At 36.0% G+C, this 22,722-nt stretch overlaps 2 protein-coding genes across 2 annotated transcripts; both read left to right on the plus strand.

Moving 5' to 3' along the window:
• Window positions 1-18,725: 18,725 nt before the first annotated feature.
• On the plus strand, window positions 18,726-19,594 carry LOC115695295 (uncharacterized). The gene is made up of 2 exons (XM_030622370.1): window positions 18,726-18,987; window positions 19,125-19,594. Exons 1-2 carry the CDS (start codon window positions 18,726-18,728, stop codon window positions 19,592-19,594), a joined length of 732 nt encoding a protein of 243 aa, XP_030478230.1.
• Window positions 19,595-21,578: 1,984 nt separating this feature from the next.
• Window positions 21,579-22,288, plus strand: LOC115695296 (uncharacterized). Its single transcript, XM_030622371.1, has 3 exons — window positions 21,579-21,700; window positions 21,751-21,893; window positions 22,014-22,288. Exons 1-3 carry the CDS (start codon window positions 21,579-21,581, stop codon window positions 22,286-22,288), a joined length of 540 nt encoding a protein of 179 aa, XP_030478231.1.
• Window positions 22,289-22,722: the final 434 nt, after the last annotated feature.

The raw sequence follows: 22,722 nt of genomic DNA on the forward strand, positions 1-22,722 counted from the left end.
GTCCAGATACTTCTCCCTCTTGCTGAAATCGGTCGGCACAATTCCCGAGGCTAACCTCGCCAACCGATCAAACTGAGTAGTATACTCAGTGACGCTCATATTCTCACGCTGGGTCAGGTGAGCGAACTCTTTCCTCTTGGTGCTTCTGACCGCCTCATTGTAGTACTTTGCGTTGAAGAGTTCCTGGAACCTTTCCCAGGTCATGGTGGTGACGTCATGGATCTGAGACACCATGTCCCACCAGACCAGCGCGTCCTCCTGGAACTGGAAAGTGGCACACACCACTCTGTCGTTACCGGTGACACCCATAAAGTTCAGGATCTTGGTAATCACTGTCAGCGACTGCTCGGCTTTCATCACGTCCGGACCTCGCAGGAAAACCGGAGGTGCTTGCTTCCGGAACTGTTCGTACAGAGGTTCCAATCTGTTGGCCGCCACCACTATCTCGGCCTGGGCAGCAGGGGCAGGTGCCACTAGAACTACGGGCACTGGAACTGCAGGAGCACCCTGCTGTCTCAACCTCTGAATCTCGAGGTCTTTCTCTTCAATCCGGGCTTGCATTTCCGCAAACCGCAACTCCCAATTCTGGGCTCCCTGATCGGCTGGGGGAGCCTGGGCAGCCTGTGGCGGGTTCTCATCACCCCGACCACGAGCCTTGCCTCGGGGACCTCTACCTCGGCCCCTAACAGGTGGGGGAAACTGAGCTCCCTGTCCTTGGTTCGACCCCACTGAGTTGCCCTGACTCCTGGTAGTCCGCCTGGCGTCCATCTGATTAGAACCGCCTGCGAAACCAAGAGTTGGCATATCAGGTCGTATTCAAGGAGAGCTTACTAATGCCGCTTAATTTGGAAATTAAAAAACGAAACATGCGCCTATTCTACTATCAGGCTACTAACATGCTTCCTAACAGGCTTTTCTTTTTCATAACTGAATAAAATAAACTACTAAAGCAATAAAGGCTTACTGAACCGTGAAACGAGCTAACTGCTGATGATGATTGTACATGTCGTGACGATCTTCGGAAGACAACCTGGTGGCTCTGATACCAAATTGTAACACCCTAACTAACATAGGCGTATTACGTGATTTTTAAACATGTTGTGCAGCTCGTTGCTAATCAACGAGGTTTATGGAAAAACGTGATTAATTAAAATTTTTTCTTTTTAATTAAACTTATAAAATAATAGTACAAAAGACTCGGGATCCCGATTATAAAATCATTTACAAAAGATTTAACTGTTTAACTGATACACAAAATAAATGTCGCCTAGCGACCAGTTACAAAAATCAGCCCGCTGTCCCGAGGATCGTACGCTCCAGGCCTAACCGCCCCGACATGTACAATCTTCACAAGCTCGCTCACGGTCCATCAGCTTTAGCCTTGCCTTTACCTACACATAAACGTAGAACTGTGAGTCGACAGACTCAGTAAGAAAAGCATAATAATACTCATACATAATCCTAACTGTCGTGTCCAACACGATACTGAGTCCCGCTACTGCCGTGTCCAAGACGGTACTGAGCCACTACTGCCATGTCCAACATGGTACTGAGTTCTGAACGTTCATAGGGACGGTACTATTGACACATAACAACCTGATCGGTCGAACCGGTCATACTCCGGCTGCTGGTCATACTCCAGCCCTTACCGACGTGTTACTATATCCTCCTGATCGGTCGAACCGGTCATACTCCATTCTTGGTCATACTCCGGCTGTACCGACGGATACATCAATAGTACGGAACCACCAACCAAGTGTCGGCTGATCGGTCGAGCCGGTCATACTCCATTCTTGGTCATACTCCAGCCTGTACCGACGTGACAGGGTTGGATGGTTCAAAGCCAACATACATAACTAATGTAATCGAATAGGCTTCCTACATGCACGCTAAACATGTAATCTACATATGCATACTGTTATACTAATCTTACCTGGATTCCGAATTCAGGTGTGCCGGTCAACCTGACTGGAACTTTAGCTGAGCGGCGGATTACAGGCTCCTAAACAATAAAAATCACAACACTATAAGTGACACGCTAAATCACTTCCCGGGGACTTAAACTAGGAACTAAAAGTTTCCCTATCGATAAAAAGCATGGCAATACCCCCTAAAACATAAAAACGAGGAAAAACACGGGTTTTGAAAATTCCCCAACCGGTAGACCGGTTGCCCAACCGGAATTCCGGTTCTAGAAAATTCAGGACCCCCATCCGGAATTCCAGATGCACAACCGGAATTCCGGTTCCTTGCAGGCAGCAACAATCAAATTTTCATATCTTGCTCAAATCAACTCCAAATTACCTCAAACTTTCCAGACCTATTCCATATAACCCCTAGAACATTTCTAAGGCATCAAACCTACCCAGAAAGTACAGAAACAAAAATCACCATTGGAGCTCAAGCTTTGAGTTCTAAACTTAAACTTGAGAAAATCTAAACAACATGCATACAAACCAGCTTAATTCTACTTAATCAAGCATAGAATAACTTCAGAAAACAATAACAAACATCAACAACATTCCAGCAACAAAACATAGCTATTTCTTTCAAAAATCACATAATTTACATAGAAAAATCAAAGCTTTACTCAACCTAACTAACATGCTTCCAAAACAATTTAAATAACCCTAATCTAACAAGCTTACACCTCTGAAATTAAGGACAAAATCACAGCAGCAACCACAACTAAAACTCATGCATGCATCGACACCTTTTCACACATTTTCTAAAAAAAACAAAGAAAAAGAGTTAGAAACTTTACCAAGGTTGAAGAACACTTAGAATGAATGAAATTAGCTTGAAAAATCAGAGCAAAACCCAGCTCCTTGCAGCCCAAGACTTGGCCGAAAATAGAGAGAGAATGAGAGAGTTTTCTTTTTCAAAATTTTCTAATTTTTTGCTAAGTGTTGAAAATGAGAAGAAAAATGAATAAATTCCACTTATACCATTTTATTTCAGCCACTAATTAAACAAATAAACATTTATTTTTCAATAATAAATTCACAAAAGACAAAACACTAATGGGGCAAAAAGACCAATTTGCCCCTCTACACTAAAACCACATTAATCATACTAAAGGGGTATTTTTGGGAAATTCTAAATTCCCGGCCATTCCCGACATTCCCAATGTCTAACAAACCGTCCCAAACTACTAACATGCTAAGTTGTGATTTCTACTGAGCCAAACGCCGAGTTCCAAAATACCGGGCACCGGAAATGCAAAATATGAAAACTACTGAATGACATAACTATGCATTTCTGAATTCCATAAATAACAGTATAATAAATTATTTAAATGGCTATAAATAATTTCATAAATAATCATAAACAACTGCTAATTTCTAAATTAACTAAGCGGGCTTTACAAGTTAAATCCAGAACATATAGTTATTCACAATTACAGTATCGTCAATACAGTGGAATGTGATTGTGATTATATGATTCAAAAGATTTGGTCCCTGTTCATCAGTGTTTTGGATTTACACTGATGTGATAATCAGCGATGAAGTATACTTACACTTGGAGTAAGTGTTATGTTCTTTCCAGAACATTGGCAAAGTATACTGGTTTCGAATGCATGGAGTATGCATTGGACTGGACCGATATTGAACTTGGTTAAAGATATTGTAAAATTACCGTTGTATCTTTCCAAGTCAATGTCAGAAGTTGATCTTAGATTAAGAGAATCTAAATCCTGATATGCTTAGGCTCAATCTCAGGAGTGCTATTCTTGTTCTTTAATTTATTAGTTAAAGCCTGCTTTGAGTCAGGATAATACATATATTTTGGGAACATGATAGCATAACTGAATGGGAGTGCTAAACATAAATATGGAAATCTATAGCTTCTACTGGTGTATAGAAGTAAAGTGATGATTCCTTTTGAGCTTAGTTAAATAGAAGTAAATGGATGAGCTCTTGTTTCAGTGACTATATATTAGATCACTAAAACATCATTTACAGGTAACTAAGTGTTCAAATGGGCAAAATACATTGAGGGGTGTAAACGGTAAATTGGTCCCGTCTCGATGTAAATCATCTATATAGAGGATCTCTAAATCACATTAAGATTATAACAATGGTTAAATGAGATAGCATATTGATATCGTGAAACATATGATATGCTCTATATAAGTCTGAGAGTGCAATTCCAAGTTCTATGAGTGGATTCAACGAGGAATTAATAAGTTAGGGATTTACTTGGTAAATCGGTTCAACTTATTGGAAGCTCAGAATATAGATCCATGGTCCCCATTCTAGTTGAGACTATACTGTTTGTAAGACTCTATAATTGATTTATGATTAATCAATTATAATTCTAAAAGTTAGACTATGTCTAATTTGTGAATTCTCACAGTTAAGGGATGAAATTGTAAATAAGAGGGTTTCTAGGTTTAATTATTAATTATGAGACTTTGCATGTCTGAATTAATAATTAATTTTAAATGGCAATATTATTTAATAATCTATTTTAGTTATTAAATAATTGGTTTTGGCATTTAAATGATTAGAATTGGAAAAATGGCATTTTTGGAGAAATAGAAATAAAATTGAGGAAACTGCAAAATCCATGTGAGGCCCATTCACACCATGGCCGGCCACATCATTGCTTTTTCCCAATTATTATTTTTCAATTTAATTTTTTATTTAATTGCTAATCAAAGCCTAGCCTAAATAGGAAAGTGGTGAATCACACTAAATAAGGCAGTTATTCAATTACACAGTAAAAGAGGAAACTGTTTATTTGGAAAGTTGTGATCTTCCCTTTTCCTATTTATAGCAGCCCCTCTCCTCTCTTTGTATGCATGTGTTTGCTTGAGAAAACTTTGCTTTGCAAAGTGTGTCACACGAAATCAAGAGAGAAAAACAAGAGAGAGATTTCGAAATCCCTAGTGAGAGAGAAGTGCCCACTCACATCATTCAGTATCTCATCATAGTTTGGAAGACTCTGAAGGATCACATCAAACTGAAGAACGTTCGGGCTCAGATCTTGATTATACTCTGCTACAGACAGGAATCAAGGGTTAGAGATCTGAGTGGAAGGAGACATTAATTCCGCTGCAATCACTGTAAGTTATTCTTAACTTTTATGTGTTTAGTTCATCGTTTTAGAAGTTCAATATTAGGTTGTTAAATCAACATACTTGCAAATAGATCTTAGATCCTGGATAAATATAATACCAACAGAAAGGCCACAGACTTTTCATCTGAGTTAACTCGTTGGGCAGAGCTCGCGGTATCTTGAAAATCTCTGGCATTTGTCCCATTTTTTAACATAGGCCTTTGAATCCTCGATCATTGTCGGCCAGAAATAACCTTGCCTTAGAATTTTCTTAGATAAACTCTGCCCGGCGACGTGATTTCCATAAAATCCATCATGCACTTTAGACAAAACTCGTGCAGCTTCTTCTTGGGTAACACATCTGAGAAATGGCATGGAGAACCCTCGTCTGTACATAATTCCCTCTACTATGATGTACAGTGTGTTGGAAATTATTTTACCAGGATCTTAGATCTACTCACAAGTATGTTGATTAACACCCTAAATATGAACTTCCTAAAACGATGAAATAAACACATATAGAGTTTAGTAAACCTTACATTGGGTGCAGCGGAATATAATGACTCCTTCCGTTCAGATATCTAGCCCTTGATCCTTTCTGTAGTAGAGCATTATCAATATCTGAACCTGGATGTCTTTCTCTCCTTCTTTAGTGCTAAAACTCCTTCTTGTTGAATGTCTTTCTTCACGATCTACCTCACTATGATTGAGGTATCACTTGCTGTGTGTGGGCACTACTCTAACACTAAGTAATTTCGAAATTGAAGAGGGAAGAAAGAGAAGAAGGTGGAGGCTAGGTATAGAGAGAGAAGGCTCAGGTTTTTCTCTGAAGGAAATCAGAAGTAAAGTATAATTTTCCTGAACCCTTCACTATCTATTTATAGCATTCCCATAGGGTTAGGTTTGAATTATTTGGCATTAAAATAATGAAAATATCAGATGATAAATCCTATAAAAGTGGCCGGCCGTATACAATATGGATTTGGGCCTCACTTTTTGCAATTTTGCAGTTTTATCATTTTTTGCATCTGATTTTCTCAAAAATACCAATTTTCTAATTCAACCATTTAAATGTCAATTCTAACTATTTAATAACTATAAATAATTATTAAATAATATTGTCATTTATCATATTTATTAATTGAACCATACAAAGTATCATAATTAACAAATATGCCCCTAAAACTCTTTCTTTACAATTTCGCCCTTACTTAGTGAAAAATTCAAAAATAGACATAGTCTAATTTGAGAATTATAATTGATTAATCAAAACCAATTATATGAGTCTTACAAGCAATATTATCTCAACTAGTGCGGGGACCATGGGTCTATATAACCGAGCTTCCAATAAGCAGATCTAGAATTTAGCACTAAAATTCACTAACTTATTAATTCTTCGTTGAATCCACGCATAGAACTTAGAATTGCACTCTCAGTATATAGAATGCTCTATATGTTCCACCATATAGATGCATCATTAGTTATCCATTGTTATAATCCTAATTTGATCAATGATCCTCTATATGAATGATCTACACTGTAAAGGGATTAGATTACCGTTACACCCTACAATGTATTTAATCCTTAAAACACTTAACCCCGTATAAATGATATTTCAGCTTATGTGAAATGAGTACTCCACCATTTATTTTCGTTTGGTCAAGCTCGAAGGAGATCATCCTTTACTTACTATTCGCCAGATAGAAGCTATAGATTCCATGTTTATGTTAGCGCTCCCACTCAATTGCACTACCGTGTTCCCAAACTGTACGTATCACCCTGACCAAAAAATAGGCTTAACTAACAAATCAAAGAACACGAATAGCCTCTTGAAATTGAGCATAATCATAACAGGATTAAGATCATTTGATCTATGATCAACTAGGCGATATTGACTTGAATAGATATTACGGTAAGTTTAATAAATCTAAGTCAAAGTTCAATATCGGTCCCTTCCGATGCATACTCCATGCATCCAACCTGAGCTTTACTTTAACCAATGCTCTGGAAAGAACATAGCATTTCTCCAAATGCAAGTAAAACCCTGTGTCTGATAAATCGAGGAAACTTTATTCACATAGTCATGTTTACTTTCCAAAGTGTTGACAACACAATAAACAGGATCAAGTATGTGAAAAGGGTTTCAGATGAATTCATACATTATGTACATATAATCATGAAATAAATCATGTGAACCATGCAACATTAAATGTTATTTCTGATCTATATTGATAAGTAAATCTGATTATATTGAAAAGAGTTTTATTTAGGGGATAAAACCCAACAAACTCCCACCTGCGCTAATATAAAACAAAAAGTGCATTTCAAATAATCTCAACACCTTGATATGCAAATTAAGTGTAGTAGTAGTAAACTCCTCGTAATAGGATCTGAAAGGTTAAATTAAACACAACCTTTTCTCCACCATTACTCTTCCTTAATCACAAAATCATTGATAATGTGAAATTCCTCTCTATATGTCTACTCTCTTGGGATATTGGATTCTACATCTTTGGCAACTACTTTTGGTTAATCAGGAAATAACACTAGTAGTTAAGGCAATTTGGAATGGTGCTAAAATTGTATAGAACTTTCCTTAGACTGAATAAGTACCTTTCCTGCAACTTTAACATTCAGTCCCTTTCTGGTAGACCTAGAGACTTCAGATAGGTTTTTACACTTCTCCAAAATCACTATTCCACCCCCAGAGTAATCACCATCTTATCAGAAAGATTTTCTAGCACAAAGGCAAATCTCGAAATCTAATGTGGTGTAGTCTAAGAGTTTTAAATACACCCTTATTGACTAACATATAGTTCCTCTTCCTAATTTTAAGATTTACTTGATTATCTTCCAATGTTCCTCTCCTGGATTAATCTGATACTTACTCATTACTCCCACTCAACAGCAGGTGTCTGGTCTAAGGCATACTAAAGCATATCTGAGACCTCTCACTGTTGATATAAGAAATCCTTTCATGGCTTTATCTTTTCTAGAAAAGTTGAGACTTTTCCTTAAATAAATAAAATCTATGCCTAGAAGTCGAGAAGCTAATATAGATTGCCATTAGAAAGAAAATGCTTAGCATCTTACTAACAAAAGTTACTTGCATTAGAGTGAGTAATTGCCAGGTATACCATAAGCCATAGGTTTAGATAAACTCAAACCTATAATACTAGGAACAGGAAGTCTTGTTAAGTCCATTGAATAGACTTATACACGAAATTTCCTTTTATGTCCTTGTAATAGAAAACTTTAGGTTACTCCATGTGAATGGATCAAACTATAGTTCTCTTGGCTTTCTTCTTAGTTTCTTATCTTGACAATCCATTACTTGTTTAAACTCACAATTGATTTTAATCACTAGTGTCTTCCAAGTCATAAGAAGGTGAGTTCCTAGAAACTCTCCCACTACGACAAGGTACCGTGAATTATGTCTAAGAAAACTAAATGGTATTGATCTCTTCGGTTGTGACAAGACAACAGAGGCAGTGGGATCATGATATGTCATATAAGATGATAGAACACTTTTGGAATCAAGAAAAATATCTCCTTTATTTTCAGACTTAGTCATTTTCTTAGAAAAGTAGTATTTGTTTAAACAAACACTTTCTTATCTATTGACTGGGATGGTCCACCCCTAATCACTTAGAATAGCTAACAAACCATGGTTAACAGTTCTAGCTTTTCTTAAGATTTTGATTAGATCATCCATGAATCTAGTAATGATTTACATTAAGTATACAACCATTACATCATTCTGAAATTGTATTACCATAGAAGGATTTAGGCAACGACTAGTAACTAATCATCAATATGCAAATCAAAATTTCTGGGGTGGTAAGTTTGGATATAATTCAAAAATAAATTTAATGATCTTTGAACTCCATATCTACTAACTATTTCTCCACCCCTATCAGTTCGTAAGATCTTAACCACTTACCTTAATGGTATTCTACCATTGCTAGAAATCAGAAATTTTTCAAACATTTCAAATTTCTTTGCATAAGGTATAATCTAGAGTTATCGTTTCAAGAATACAACGAAAAACTCATATCCACCCCTGAATGTACATCCATCTACGAATGAGATGAACTACTTTCAGTGGATATAGGCATATTAACTCTTTGCAGAGATTGATCTTGTCAAAACCACTATGAACAAGATACAAATGCCATATAGAATAGTGCAAGTGGATCCTGGTCACAGAATATTAAACTCATATTCCATACAGTTTGAATCCATTGATAGAAAATGGTTATTAAACACTTGTGAAAGTGAAACTGTATTGTAAACTGGAATTAGAAATATAAGAAAATTTCTGTTTGGAATCTAAAATTAAAGTCAAAGACTTAAATTTATACCAAATATAATGAGTAATTCTTCTTGGACCACCACTACTAATTTAAACTCTAAGTCAGATTTGCCCATACAAGTAGGAGATTTCTAAGCTTGAGGACTTATATCATTGTGGAATAGAATTTCGAGATTATAATCATATGTGCCATTTAATTTCTGAAGAGAGAAAATAAAATGACATTAAATGATATATAGACCATTCATCCAATGATATGTTATTGAGCTAATTCGAAATGAATAAGCTAAGAGGATTAGGATAATTTCGTTTATAAATAAGAATCTAACGATGCTTCGATTAGCAAGAGTCAAAGTAATCTTATTTCTACAATCTTCTTGTTTCACATTGTAAAAATACTAGTCTAAGGTGTCATCAATTGATGAACAGCTAGATGTTGCATATACAATATTTATCTTTCGAGATCTAACACTATTATGTATGTCTAATGGTGAAAATCCACTAGGGATTTATCTCATTAGATAAACAAACCAAGTTAGACCAACAATGAAGATTCGAAATTAAACTACAACTTAATAACAGAAAATAACATGGTTCAATATAAATTCATACACAATTCAGAAATTATTTTACATATAGCAAGTCGGAATGACAAGTGAAAATACTAAAACATACAATCCTAAATAATTTCCAAGGTTTTCAACAAACTGATATCAGTATCCCGTTTAGGCGAGAGTCAAAGCTACCATCCAATGAATAGAGTTGTCAGCTCATCTAAAATGTTAGACATTCTAGCAACCTTTTATTCGATCAAGATTGGAATTCAGCGTTGTGCCGTTTAGGCGAGAGTCAAGGCAATTCTATCTTATGAGCTTCCACCATTGTTTCATAATTTTCAAGTCAAATATGGTCGCCACCATTAGGGTGATCCATACCATATAAAACACTTACAAACTACTTATCTTTCGAGATTAAACAGTGCGAAATTGCTAATGAACGTTCCTCCATTAGGGAGGATTACTCACTAAAACAAACGCGATGTAAAACCAACAATGGAGATCGAATGTCTCTTGATTAAAGCTCATTATTTTAAAATTTATTTTCATTATTATTTATAATAAAATATATTCATTAAATATCGAATTTAGAATTAAAATTCTAAATTAGAATTTAATTTAATATTTACAAAATTATACTTAGATGGTGATTAAAATAAATTGAATTATTTCCATCTCAGTAGTAATTTTGATATATAAATATTAAGAAAATTATTTAAGTTGTATTAATTTAAATTAATTTGCAACTCAAAATAAATTTTCATGAGAATATATTTATTGTATTTTGAAAAAGAAAGTATAAAAACTTTATATTTTCGAAATACTTAAATAATAATTACTTAGAAAAATACTTCAAGCAAAAATATCATCTATCTAGATTTTCCTTTGACTAATTAATTCAATTTCTAATAATATGCTTTAATTCATTTATTTTAAATTAATCAATAAATAAAAAAATCATTGATTTAAGTTGGTCCAAGAATTAATTAAAATAAATCATTAATTTACAACTTAATATATTTTTCAAGATAAAATCAAAATCATCTTGCATTATGAAATGCAATTTCGAAAATTGATTAATAAAATAAAGAAAAATATATATATTTTGAAAATTATTTGAATTTAGTTGAAAAAATAAATTTCAACTTAAAATAATTTTCTATTTAATTAAGTGTCATGAAAAGAAATATTTAAGTATCATGATTAAAATCAATTTAGATATTTAATTTTCAATTTAATTAAATGTATTAAATTCAAGAAATAAATAATTAAGTGTAGAGAATGCTTAATTATTAATCTCTAGTTTAATACTAGGAAAAAATATACTTAAAATAAATTGTACCAAAATTAATTATTTAAATAATTAATTTCACAATGTATAATATTTTCCTATTTAATATTAGAAATAATAAGTAGTCTAGAAATAACTATCTAGAAAATATCTTATTTGACTAAGTATCTTTTCCACAAAATTTGAAAAAATATCTTGTTTAAGTTGTTTTAGAAGAATCTAAAAAATCAACTTAAATATCTTTCAAATTAGATTTAATTAAATTTAAAATTAAGTTATAACCACTTAATTTGAAAATATTCCATTTTAAGTTATATTTGAAAAAATATCAACTTAAAAAATATCTAAAGAATCTTAATAACCAATTCCTAAAATTCCTCAACTTAATTTTCAAATTTTGAAATTCAAAAGATATTCAGATTTAAGTTGATTAGTTAGTGATAACTAATTTTCAATTTAAATAGGAATATTTAATGAAAAATTTAAATTAAGCTTCATAAAGAATCTAGATGGTTATAATTCTATATTTAATTAAATACAAGAAAATACATATAGTTTAGCTTAGAATAAAATTCTTTAAACTATGGTTTTCTTAAATTAATTTCAAAATCAATGAAATTAATTATGTTGCTAATCAATTTTATTAGGTTAAACTAATTTAATTAACTTAGTACAGTTATTCAAATGAGGCAAATGGGCCTTCACAATTGGGGTGGTTCATGTGAGAGGGGGCTAGGTTCAGTATGTCGTACCCACTACTATGGCTCCCAACTCTCACACAAGGCCGAAAAGAGAGGAATTTAACCTTAAAATGAACAACTGTTATTAATTGATTAGGCCCAAAAACTAAATGGGCCTAAATAAAATCTATCAAAAACTATGATATTTTATTTAGCAACAACCTATATGCATCTATAACAAAATTAAACATATAGGCTCACACAGGCACACAATTTGGATGGATCCGGTCATGTTGCTAGGTCATACACAGATGAAAGAAGATTGTGAAAATATAACTGTTACAAATTATTTACTTGACCAAGGGAGCCATGAGTTAAAATCAGATCATTGGATCTGTCAACAAGTTAACCATGGCTATTTGCAATCAAGTAATAATAGGTTTTAAAAACTTACAAACAAGCTAACACACATACTCCTGCAACAAGGTTAGCTGGATAGTTGGATGTAGGATTTATTTAATTTTAAATAATTAAATTTCGAAAAAATAATTAAATAATAAAAATATTTAATTTTCGAAAAAATTTTAAAAAAAAATATATATTTTGAAATTAATTAAAATTATATTTAAAATTAAACCAACAATTTTGAAAAATTAGGTTGCATGGGGGAGGCAGCATGATATCCGCCCGCGTGTCCCTGTTGCACGATCCCGATTTTTTTTCGAAACTTCAAAAAATCATAACTAATTCAAATTAAATCGAAATTGAGTTCTGTAAAAAAATAAATTGCTTAATTTTTCCATATTATCCAATAAAAATAATTCCAGAAACAGATATTCAATTATTTTTCATGAAACTTCACAAACATCAATCAATCATCAAATAACACTCAAAATAACATCATACCATCCAAAACATCAAACAAATCATTTTAAGTCCAAATTTCTTGCAAGCAAATCAATTACCATGGCTCTGATACCAATTGTTGGAAATTATTTTACCAGGATCTTAGATCTACTCACAAGTATGTTGATTAACACCCTAAATATGAAACTTCCTTAAACGATGAAATAAACACATATAGAGTTTAGTAAACCTTACATTGGGTGCAGCGGAATATAATGACTCCTTCCGTCCAGATATCTAGCCCTTGATTCCTTTCTGTAGCAGAGCATTACCAATATCTGAACCTGGATCTCCTTCTCTCCTTCTTTAGTGCTGAAACTCCTTCTTGTTGAATGTCTTTCTTCACGATCTTTCTCACTATGATTGAGGTATCACTTGTTGTGTGTCGGCACTACTCTAACACTAAGTAACTTCGAAATTGAAGAGGGAAGAAAGAGAAGAAGGTGGCGGCTAGGTATAGAGAGAGAAGGCTCAGGTTTTTCTCTAAAGGAAATCAGAAGTAAAAGTGTAATTTTCCTGAAGCCTTCACTATCTATTTATAGCATTCCACTAGGGTTAGGTTTGAATTATTTGGCATTAAAATAATGAAAATCTCAGATGATAAATCCTATAAAAGTGGCCAGCCCTATACAATATGGATTTGGGCCTCACTTTTTGAAATTTTGCAATCAATTTTATCATTTTTTGCATCTGATTTTCTCAAAAATGCCAATTTTCTAATTCAACCATCTAAATGCCAATTCTATCTATTTAATAACTATAAATAATTATTAAATAATATTGTCATTTATCATATTTATTAATTGAACCATACAAAGTATCATAATTAACAAATATGCCCCTAAAACTCTTTCTTTACAATTTCGCCCTTACTTAGTGAAAAATTCACAAATAGACATAGTCTAAATTGAGAATTATAATTGATTAATCCAAACCAATTATATGAGTCTTACAAGCAATATTATCTCAACTAGTGGGGGACCATGGGTCTATATAACCGAGCTTCCAATAAGCAGATCAAGAATTTATAACCTAAATTCACTGACTTATTAATTCTTTGTTGAATCCACGCATAGAACATAGAATTGCACTCTCAGTATATAGAATGCTCTATATGTTCCACCATATAGACACATCATTAGTTATCCATTGTTATAATCCTAATTTGATCAATGATCCTCTATATGAATGATCTACACTGTAAAGGGATTAGATTACCGTTACACCCTACAATGTATTTAATCCTTAAAACACTTAACCCCGTATAAATGATATTTCAGCTTATGTGAAATGAGTACTCCACCATTTATTTTTGTTTGGTCAAGCTCTAAGGAGATCATCCTTTACTTACTATTTTCCAGATAAAAGCTATAGATTCCATGTTTATGTTAGCGCTCCCACTCAATTGCACTACCGTGTTCCCAAAATGTACGTATCACCCTGACCCAAAAGTAGGCTTAACTAACAAATCAAAGAACACGCATAGCCTCTTGAGATTGAGCCTAATCATAACAGGATTAAGATCATTTGAGCTAGGATCAACTAGGGGATATTGACTTGAATAGATATTACGGTAAGTTTTATAAATCTAAGTCAAAGTTCAATATCGGTCCCTTCCGATGCATGCTCCATGCATCCAACCTGAGCTTTACTTTAACCAATGCTTTGGAAAGAACATAGCATTTCTCCAAATGCAAGTAAACACTGTTGTAGATTATCATATCAGTAAAACCCTGTGTCTGATAAATCTAGGAAACTTTATTCACATAGTCATGTTTACTTTCCGAAGTGTTGACAACACAATAAACAGGATCAAGTATGTGAAAAGGGTTTCAGATGAATTCATACATTATGTACATATAATCATGAAATAAATCATGTGAACCATGCAACATTAAATGTTATTTCTGATCTATATTAGTAAGTAAATCTTACTATATTGAAATGAGTTTTATTTAGGGCATAAAACCCAACACAGTGCAGCTTTCCTTCTCATTTTTCGAGCTTCATTTTGATTATCTAGGAGTTCCTCAGTGTTGAGGTACGTCGCAATTGGTGTCATCCATTTTCGGGAAGTATCAATCATTTTGATCGCTTCCGTGCCATTGATGCTATAGGTTCTTCGAGGAACTGGATAGGAACCAAATTCACTTTATCACTTACATTACTACTCGCAAGCCGAGCTAATACTTCAGCAGTCGTGTTTTCATCCCTTCGAATTTGTTTTAGAGCGTAGCTTTTGAACTATGCGAGCAGATTGTGTATTTTTCTCAAATATTCTATCATCTTTTCTCCCCGAGCCTCGTATTTTCCAAACACGTGATTTACCACCTGCTGTGAATCACTATAGATTTCAATATATTCGGCTTTCATCTCCCGGGCTAGTTTTAGACCAGCGATCAAAGCTTCATATTCGTCCTCGTTATTGGATGCTTTAAATCCAAACTTGACTGCAGCTTGCAATTGTTGCCCCCAAGGTGTGACAAGGGTGATTCCTGCACCGGATAGTTGATCTGTAGCCGACCCGTCCACATGTAGTTTCCAAGTCAACTTGTCTTCACTATTACTTGGTTGAGGTATTTGTACTGGCTCGGGGTTGCCTTCCAATATGCTTTCTTCCTTGCTTGTGCATTCTACTACAAAGTCTGCTAAGGGCTGGCCTTTGATTGTTGTTCGGGGTTGGAAAGTAATTTCATACTTACCAAGTTCTACTGTCCACTTGAGTAACCGTCCAGAGGTGTCCGACTTTTGTAATATTTGGCGTAACGGTTGGTCAGTGTACACCCGAATAGGATGAGCTTGGAAACAGGGTCTAAACTTCCTTGTTTCTAGAATCAGGTAGTAAGTGAGTTTCTCTATCAATGGGTATGGGCCATCAGCCTCAATGAGTCTTTTACTAATGTAATAGACTGGATGTTGTATGTTGTTTTCCTCTCTAATCAGCACGGCACTTACAGCATCCTCCATGATAGCTAAGTATATCCCCATTTCTTCTCCATCCAGAGGTTTCGAGAATATGGGAGGTTTTGCGAGTTGCATTTTTAGCTCTTGAAAAGCTTTTTCTCATTCCTCTGTCCACTCAAATTTCTTGTTTCCTTGCAGGAAGTTGAAGAACGGAACACACTTGTCTGTTGATTTTGAAACAAATCTGCTGAGTACGGCGATCCGACCAGTCAAACTTTGTACTTCCTTGGTTCTTGTTGGTGATTTCATGTCTAGGAGGGCTTGAATCTTCTCTTGATTGGCTTCAATTCCTTGGGCGTTGACAATAAAGCCCAGAAACTTACCCAAGCTGACTCCAAAGGAGCACTTTAAGGGATTGAGTTTCATGTTGTATTTCCTGAGGACTTTGAAGCATTCGTCTAGGTCATCTATGTGCCCCCAGCTGTTAGGCTATTTTTAATCTATGTTTCGGGTCACAATTAGAGTCGTTTTTCGATGTTTTATGACAGAATTATGCTTGTTTTCTTTGTTTTCTATGTTTTCAGGTTTCCCGTAGTTGTGGACGGGAAGGGCTTCAAAAGTGCAACAAAAGACAAGTTGAGCCAAGAAAAAATGCAAAAATTAGGAGTTGGTTCACTTCTAGCCGCCGTAGATTTATTTACGGCCGCGGCCAAGATTTGGCAGAGAGATGTATCTGAGACAGGTTCAGGAGCCGCGGCCAGATACTCCACCGCCACGGCCAGATCTGCACTCGCCGCGGTGAGGGAACCCATGGCCGCGGCGAGGTTCCGTACAAAGTGAGGTCAATTTCGTCTTTTGAATCCTGGAACGAAAAAATAAAAAGAAAACTGCAAAAAGAAGTAAGGGGAAGCGATTTTAAGACCTAGAAAGTAGTCAAGAGCAGTTGGAGAAGCAAAGGGGGGCGACCCAGATTCATTCCACTAACAGTTTCTTTCTTCCTTCCTTTTAATTTATTTATGTTGAATTCTGTTTTAGGAATGGTTATGGATTTGAACATGAACTAAACTCCCATTTAGGGAAGATGATGAATGTTGTTTAAAGTTTTCCCTAGTTGATGTTAATTGCCATTCCTTTCATCTTGATTGTGAAATTATCTATATTTGTGTTAATTCCATGTTTAAGCTTGATCACCTTTTACATGTTCTATGATCTCAATTCAAAATTTGAAAAGTGAGAATTGAGAATGATAAAATTAGATAATCTAGGTTGATGTGAAACGAAAGTATTTGCGTGACCTTTGTGACAATTAGATTATTGCTTAATGCTGATTTCATGTGATTCTAATTAAAAGATTATTTAGAGAACATGTGATTTAGAACCTAGAAGATCTGAAAGGAGCTAGGTTAAATTGTATAATCTGTCATTCACATCAGGAAAAGAGATAGTAATTAGGAATTAACAAGTGGGTAAATATATCAACAAGATTCTCTTCCCTATCTTCTCATTTTGATTAACTTCTGTCTATCTACTTAAGCTTCTAGAATTTTTATTATGTTTTTAATCTTGAAAAATATTGGTTTGCCAAATAGAATCATAAATTTAGTCTAGTGGTATTCAATCCAATTCCCTGTGGTTCGACCTCACCTGTGTGAGTTTACTACTTGATTACGTGCACTTGCGTACTATTTATAATTTTCGTAACAAGTTTTTGGCGTTGTTGCCAGGGAATTGTTTAAAGATTGATATTGCATAAGATTATATTAAATTCTTTTTTTTGTTTATCTTTCTTGCTAATTGCTAACCTTTTTCTTTCAATATTGTCTTTGTATATTTCAGGAATTGAAGGTGTATGCGACGTCAAGGACAGGGTGTCATATTGCCGGTCGATCCTGAAATTGAGAAGACTTGTAGGAAAAATAGAAGAAATAAGAGGCAAGAAAGAGTTTCAGCAGCTGCTGAAACAGAAGAAATCATGGCTGAGAATGCTAATGGTGGTAACAATGGAGGCAACAACAGTAATAATGGAGGTGCCGTTGAAGATCAAGCAAATGGCCACAGTCAGAGAGATTACATTATCCCAACTCTTACAGGGGTTCAGTCTTGCATAATGCCACCCGCCGTAGATGCCAACAATTTTGAAATTAAGCCTGCCATACTCCAAATGGTACAGTCTTCAGTCCAATTTGGTCTACTTCCCCATGATGTCCCCAATCTGCACTTGTCAAACTTCATGGAGTTATGTCAGACTTTCAAAGTCAATGGGGTTAGTGATGATGCCATTCGCTTGAGACTTTATCCATTTTCGCTGAGAGAGCGAGCCAAGAGTTTTTTGTTCTCCTTACCACCGAATTCTATAGCTACATGGACTAATTTGGCAACGAAGTTTATATCTAACTTCTTTCCTCCAACAATGTCTGCTAAGTTGTGAGGAGAAATTAATAATTTCTGTCACTAGGATAGTGAATCTTTCCATGAGGCTCATTAGGAAGTGTCCTCATCATGGTATTGAGAAGCCTAGAACACTAGAACACTTATAGATGCCACAGCTGGTGGGGAATTTATGAGGAAAAGTGTAAATGAAGCCTATGAACTGCTAGAAGAGATGGCCCTGAATAATCAGCAGTGGCCAACTGAAAGAAGTGAGACAAAGAAGGTGGCTGGTATGCATGAGGTTAATGCCATAACAAAACTAACAGCCCAGGTAGAGGCCCTGACAAAACTGATAGTTGTGCAGGCAAAACAGGATCAAGTTGTTTGTGAGCTCTGTGGAGGCCCTCATCTCTATGAGGAATGCCCGGTAGATGTGAATATTTTGCCAATGGATGAAGCAAACGCCATTTGGAATTACTCTCAAAACAACAACTTTGGGTTCAATGAAGGAGGGGGTCGAAGGAATAGTGGATTCTATCAGCAAAGAAATCATAACCAAACGCTGAACCAACAACAATCACAGTAACAAGGCTCTAGTGGGAGTTCTAGTCTTCAAAAAAAATTTATTGCTACAGTTTATGACAGAGACTAGATCATCCATTAAAGACTTACTGACTCGGATGGGGCAGTTGGAAACTCAGATAGCAACTTGTCCTCAAGGGAACTTGCCTAGTACAATAGAGGTCAATCCAAAAGAACATTGCAAAGCAATTACCGTGAGAAGCGGGAAGAAGTATGAAGGGCCTGATGAGGGGCATTCAGTGGAAGAAGAGACTCGGGATCAACCGGCACCGGTATCAACAAAAAGAAGACTACTGAAACTCCTCCACCAAGACCAGCGTCTCCACCAATCAGTATAGATCACCATGTGAAGGTCCCATACCCGTAGAGACTCCGAAAGACTAATCTTGACAAGCAGTTTTTGAAATTTCTAGAGGTCTTTAAAAGGTTACACATTAACATTCCTTTTGTTGAAGCCTTGGAAGAAATTCCTAGCTACGTGAAGTTTATGAAGGAGATCTTGTCGAAGAAGAGAAAAATGGAAGACTATGAGACAGTGGCATTGACCGAGGGTTGTAGCACCATATTGCAGAAGAAACTTCCCCCCAAACTCAGAGATCCTGGGAGTTTCACCATTCCTTGCACCATCGGGAGAATAGAAGGAATAAATGCATTGTGTGACTTAGGAGCCAGCATTAACTTAATGCCTCTGTCGGTTTTCAGAAGATTGAAGTTGGCTGAGGCAAAGCCAACTACAGTAACCTTGCAACTGGCTGATCGATCACTAGCTCATCCAAGGGGAGTCATTGAGGATGTATTAGTAAAAGTTGATAAGTTCATCTTCCCAGCTGACTTTATTGTTCTGGACATGGAAGAAGATAGCAATGTCCCAATTATTCTTGGGAGACCATTCTTAGCAACTGGTCAAGCATTGATCGATATTTAGAATGGTGAGTTGAAGCTGCGCGTGCAAGGGGAAGAAGTGGTCTTCAATGTACTAAAGGCGATGACTTTTCCAAAGGCAAGTGATAACTGTTTCTTTGTGTATCTTATTGATACTATTGTGGGGAAGAAAAAGTTGATAGAAGATCCCTGAGAATTGAGCTTAACCGAAGATGAGTTAATTGAGCAAGAAGGAATGGAGGCAATGGAGTATGCCAAATGGCTCGACTCTTATGGGCCATTGAATAGGAAGTACTATGAAGAGTTGGGGGTTGTCCCAAAGGAGCTTGTGCCATCTATAGTGAAACAACCAGAGTTAGAACTAAAGGTACTTCCCAATCATTTACGGTATGAATTCTTAGGAGAAAACAAGAAGCTTCCAGTGATAGTGTCAGCTACACTTTCTGATGTGGAGACTGACAGGTTGCTTAGAGTACTTTGGGCACACAATAAGGCCATTGCATGGACATTGGGTGACTTTAAGGGAATCAGTCCCTCAACATTTATGCATCCAATTTTAATGGAAGAGGCCGCTAAACCAACTATTGATGCACAACGAAGACTTAATCCACCAATGAAAGAGGTTGTCAGAAAGAAGGTGGTCAAGTGGTTAGATGTTGGAGTGGCTTACCCAATTTCAGATAGCAAGTGGGTCAACCTGGTGCAAGTAGTACCAAAGAAAGGGGGGATGACAGTGATAAAGAATGAGAAGAATGAATTGATCCCCATAAGAACGGTTACTGGTTGGAGAATCTGCATCGACTACAGGAAGCTCAACAAGGCAACCAGGAAGGACCATTTTCCTTTGCCCTTTATTGATCAAGTGTTAGACAGTTTGGCTGGGCAAGAGTATTACTGTTTCTTAGATGGCTATTCTGGGTACCATCAAATAGCCATAGCACCCGAAGATCAAGAGAAGACAACATTTACTTGTCCATATGGCACTTTTGCTTTCCGGAGAATGCCCGTTGGACTATGTAATGCTCCAGCAACATTTCAGAGGTGTATGATGGCTATCTTTTCAGACTTGATTGAAACATGTATAGAGATTTTTATGGATGATTTCTCAGTTTTTGGTTCTTCCTCTGATCATTGTTTGGAGAACTTGGAGAAAGTCCTAATCAGAAGTGAGGAGTGAAACATAGTTCTTAATTGGGAAAAGTGCCACTTCATGATAAAAGAAGGGATAGTTCTGGGGCATAAGATCTCAAAGGCAGGCATTGAGGTGGATAAAGCCAAGGTGTCAACAATAGAGAATTTACCCCCTCCTATTTCTGTAAAAGGAGTTAGGAGTTTTCTGGGCCATGCTGGATTCTACCAAATATTCATTAAAGACTTCTCGAAGATCTCAAAACCACCGTCCAATTTCCTTGTTAACGGAGTTCCTTTTGAGTTTGGGGAAGCATGTTTAAAATCTTTCCAAGTTCTTAAAGAGAAATTGATATCAGCGCCTATAGTCACTTCACCAAATTGGGAGTACCATTCGAGTTGATGTGTGATGCAAGTGACTACACATTGGAGCAGTCTTGGGCCAACGAGTTGACAGGGTGTTTCACACCATCTACTATGCTAGTAAAGCCTTAAATGATGCTCAACTGAACAATGCCACCATGCAGAAAGAGATGTTGGCCATTGTGTTTGCTTGTGATAAATTTCGGCCATATCTGATTGGGAATAAGGTGATAGTTTATACGGATCACTCAGCAATCAAGTACCTTATGACCAAGAAGGATGCAAAATAAAGGTTGATTCGGTGGGTGCTTCTGCTTCAAGAATTTGACATTGAAATAAAGGATAAGAAGGGGACCAAGAATCTAGTTGTTTATCATCTTTCAAGACTCGAGATAGAAGACAGCCAAAATGCAAAAGAAGTGAAAATAAATGATGAGTTTCCTAATGAACAACTCTTTAGTTTAAGGGAAAGCTTGATGGTACCCTGGTTTGCTGATTATGTCAATTTCTTGGCTGCAAATGTAACTTCTTCGTAGATGTCTCGTCAACAATTGAAAAAGTTCTTTTCAGAGGAAAAACATTACTACTGGGAAGAGCCAATTCTTTACAAGCACTGCGCCGATCAGATAATAAGGACATGTGTGCCTGAAGAAGAGATGTATTCTATCTTGAATCAATGTCATGCCTTACAATGTGGGCGGCATTCAGTGGCACAAGAACTGCTGCGAAGGTTCTTCAAAGTGGATTCTTTTGGCCGACTCTTTTCAAAGATGCTAATGACTTTGTGAAGGCATGCGATCGTTGTCAGAGAACAAGGAACAATTCTAGAAGAAACGAAATGCCTTTGACAGGTATCTTGGAGGTGGTGTTGTTTGATGTCTAGGGAATAGATTTAATGGGTCCTTTTCCATCTTCGTTTAGGAATTTGTACATTTTATTGGTTGTGGATTATGTTTCGAAATGGGTTGAAGCTACTGCAACTCCAGCTAATGTTGGTAAAACAGTCTTGTCTTTCTTTCAGAAATACATATTCACTCGTTTTGGAACTCCCCGAGCAATCATTAGTGATGAAGGGAGTCAATTTTACAATAAACAGTTTGAAGTTCTGCTATCCAGATATGGTGTTCGCCATAGGACTGTTCTACCTTACCACCCACAGAGTAATGGCCAAGCTAAAATTTTTAACCGGGAGATCAAGATGATATTTGAGAAAACAATGCAGAGATCAAGGAAAGATTGGTCATGAAAGTTAGATGATGCACTGTGGGTGTACAGAACAGCTTTTAAAACACCTATCGGTATGTCACCGTATAGGTTGGTGTACGGAAAAGCCTGTCATCTGCCGGTAGAATTAGAGCATAAGGCCTATTGAGCTATGAAGACCTTAAACATGGAGTTAGCAGCAGCATGAGAGAAAAGATTGCTGCAATTGAATGAGCTGGAAGAATTTAGAAATGAGGCCTATGAGAATGTAAAAATCTACAAGGAAAGAACCAAGAAGTGGCACGACCGGAACTTAGTCATGAAAGAGTTTCAACCCAGGCAGAAAGTCCTACTTTTTAACTCTAGGTTGAAACTATTTCCTGGTAAGCTGAAGTCAAGATGGTCAGGACCATTCACGGTGGTCAGGGCATTCCCATATGGAGCTGTGGAACTAAAAGGCGAAAGCCTAGAGATTTC

This window comes from Cannabis sativa, chromosome 6, assembly GCF_029168945.1.
Source record: "Cannabis sativa cultivar Pink pepper isolate KNU-18-1 chromosome 6, ASM2916894v1, whole genome shotgun sequence".
In the NCBI taxonomy this organism is placed as follows: Eukaryota; Viridiplantae; Streptophyta; class Magnoliopsida; order Rosales; family Cannabaceae; genus Cannabis; species Cannabis sativa.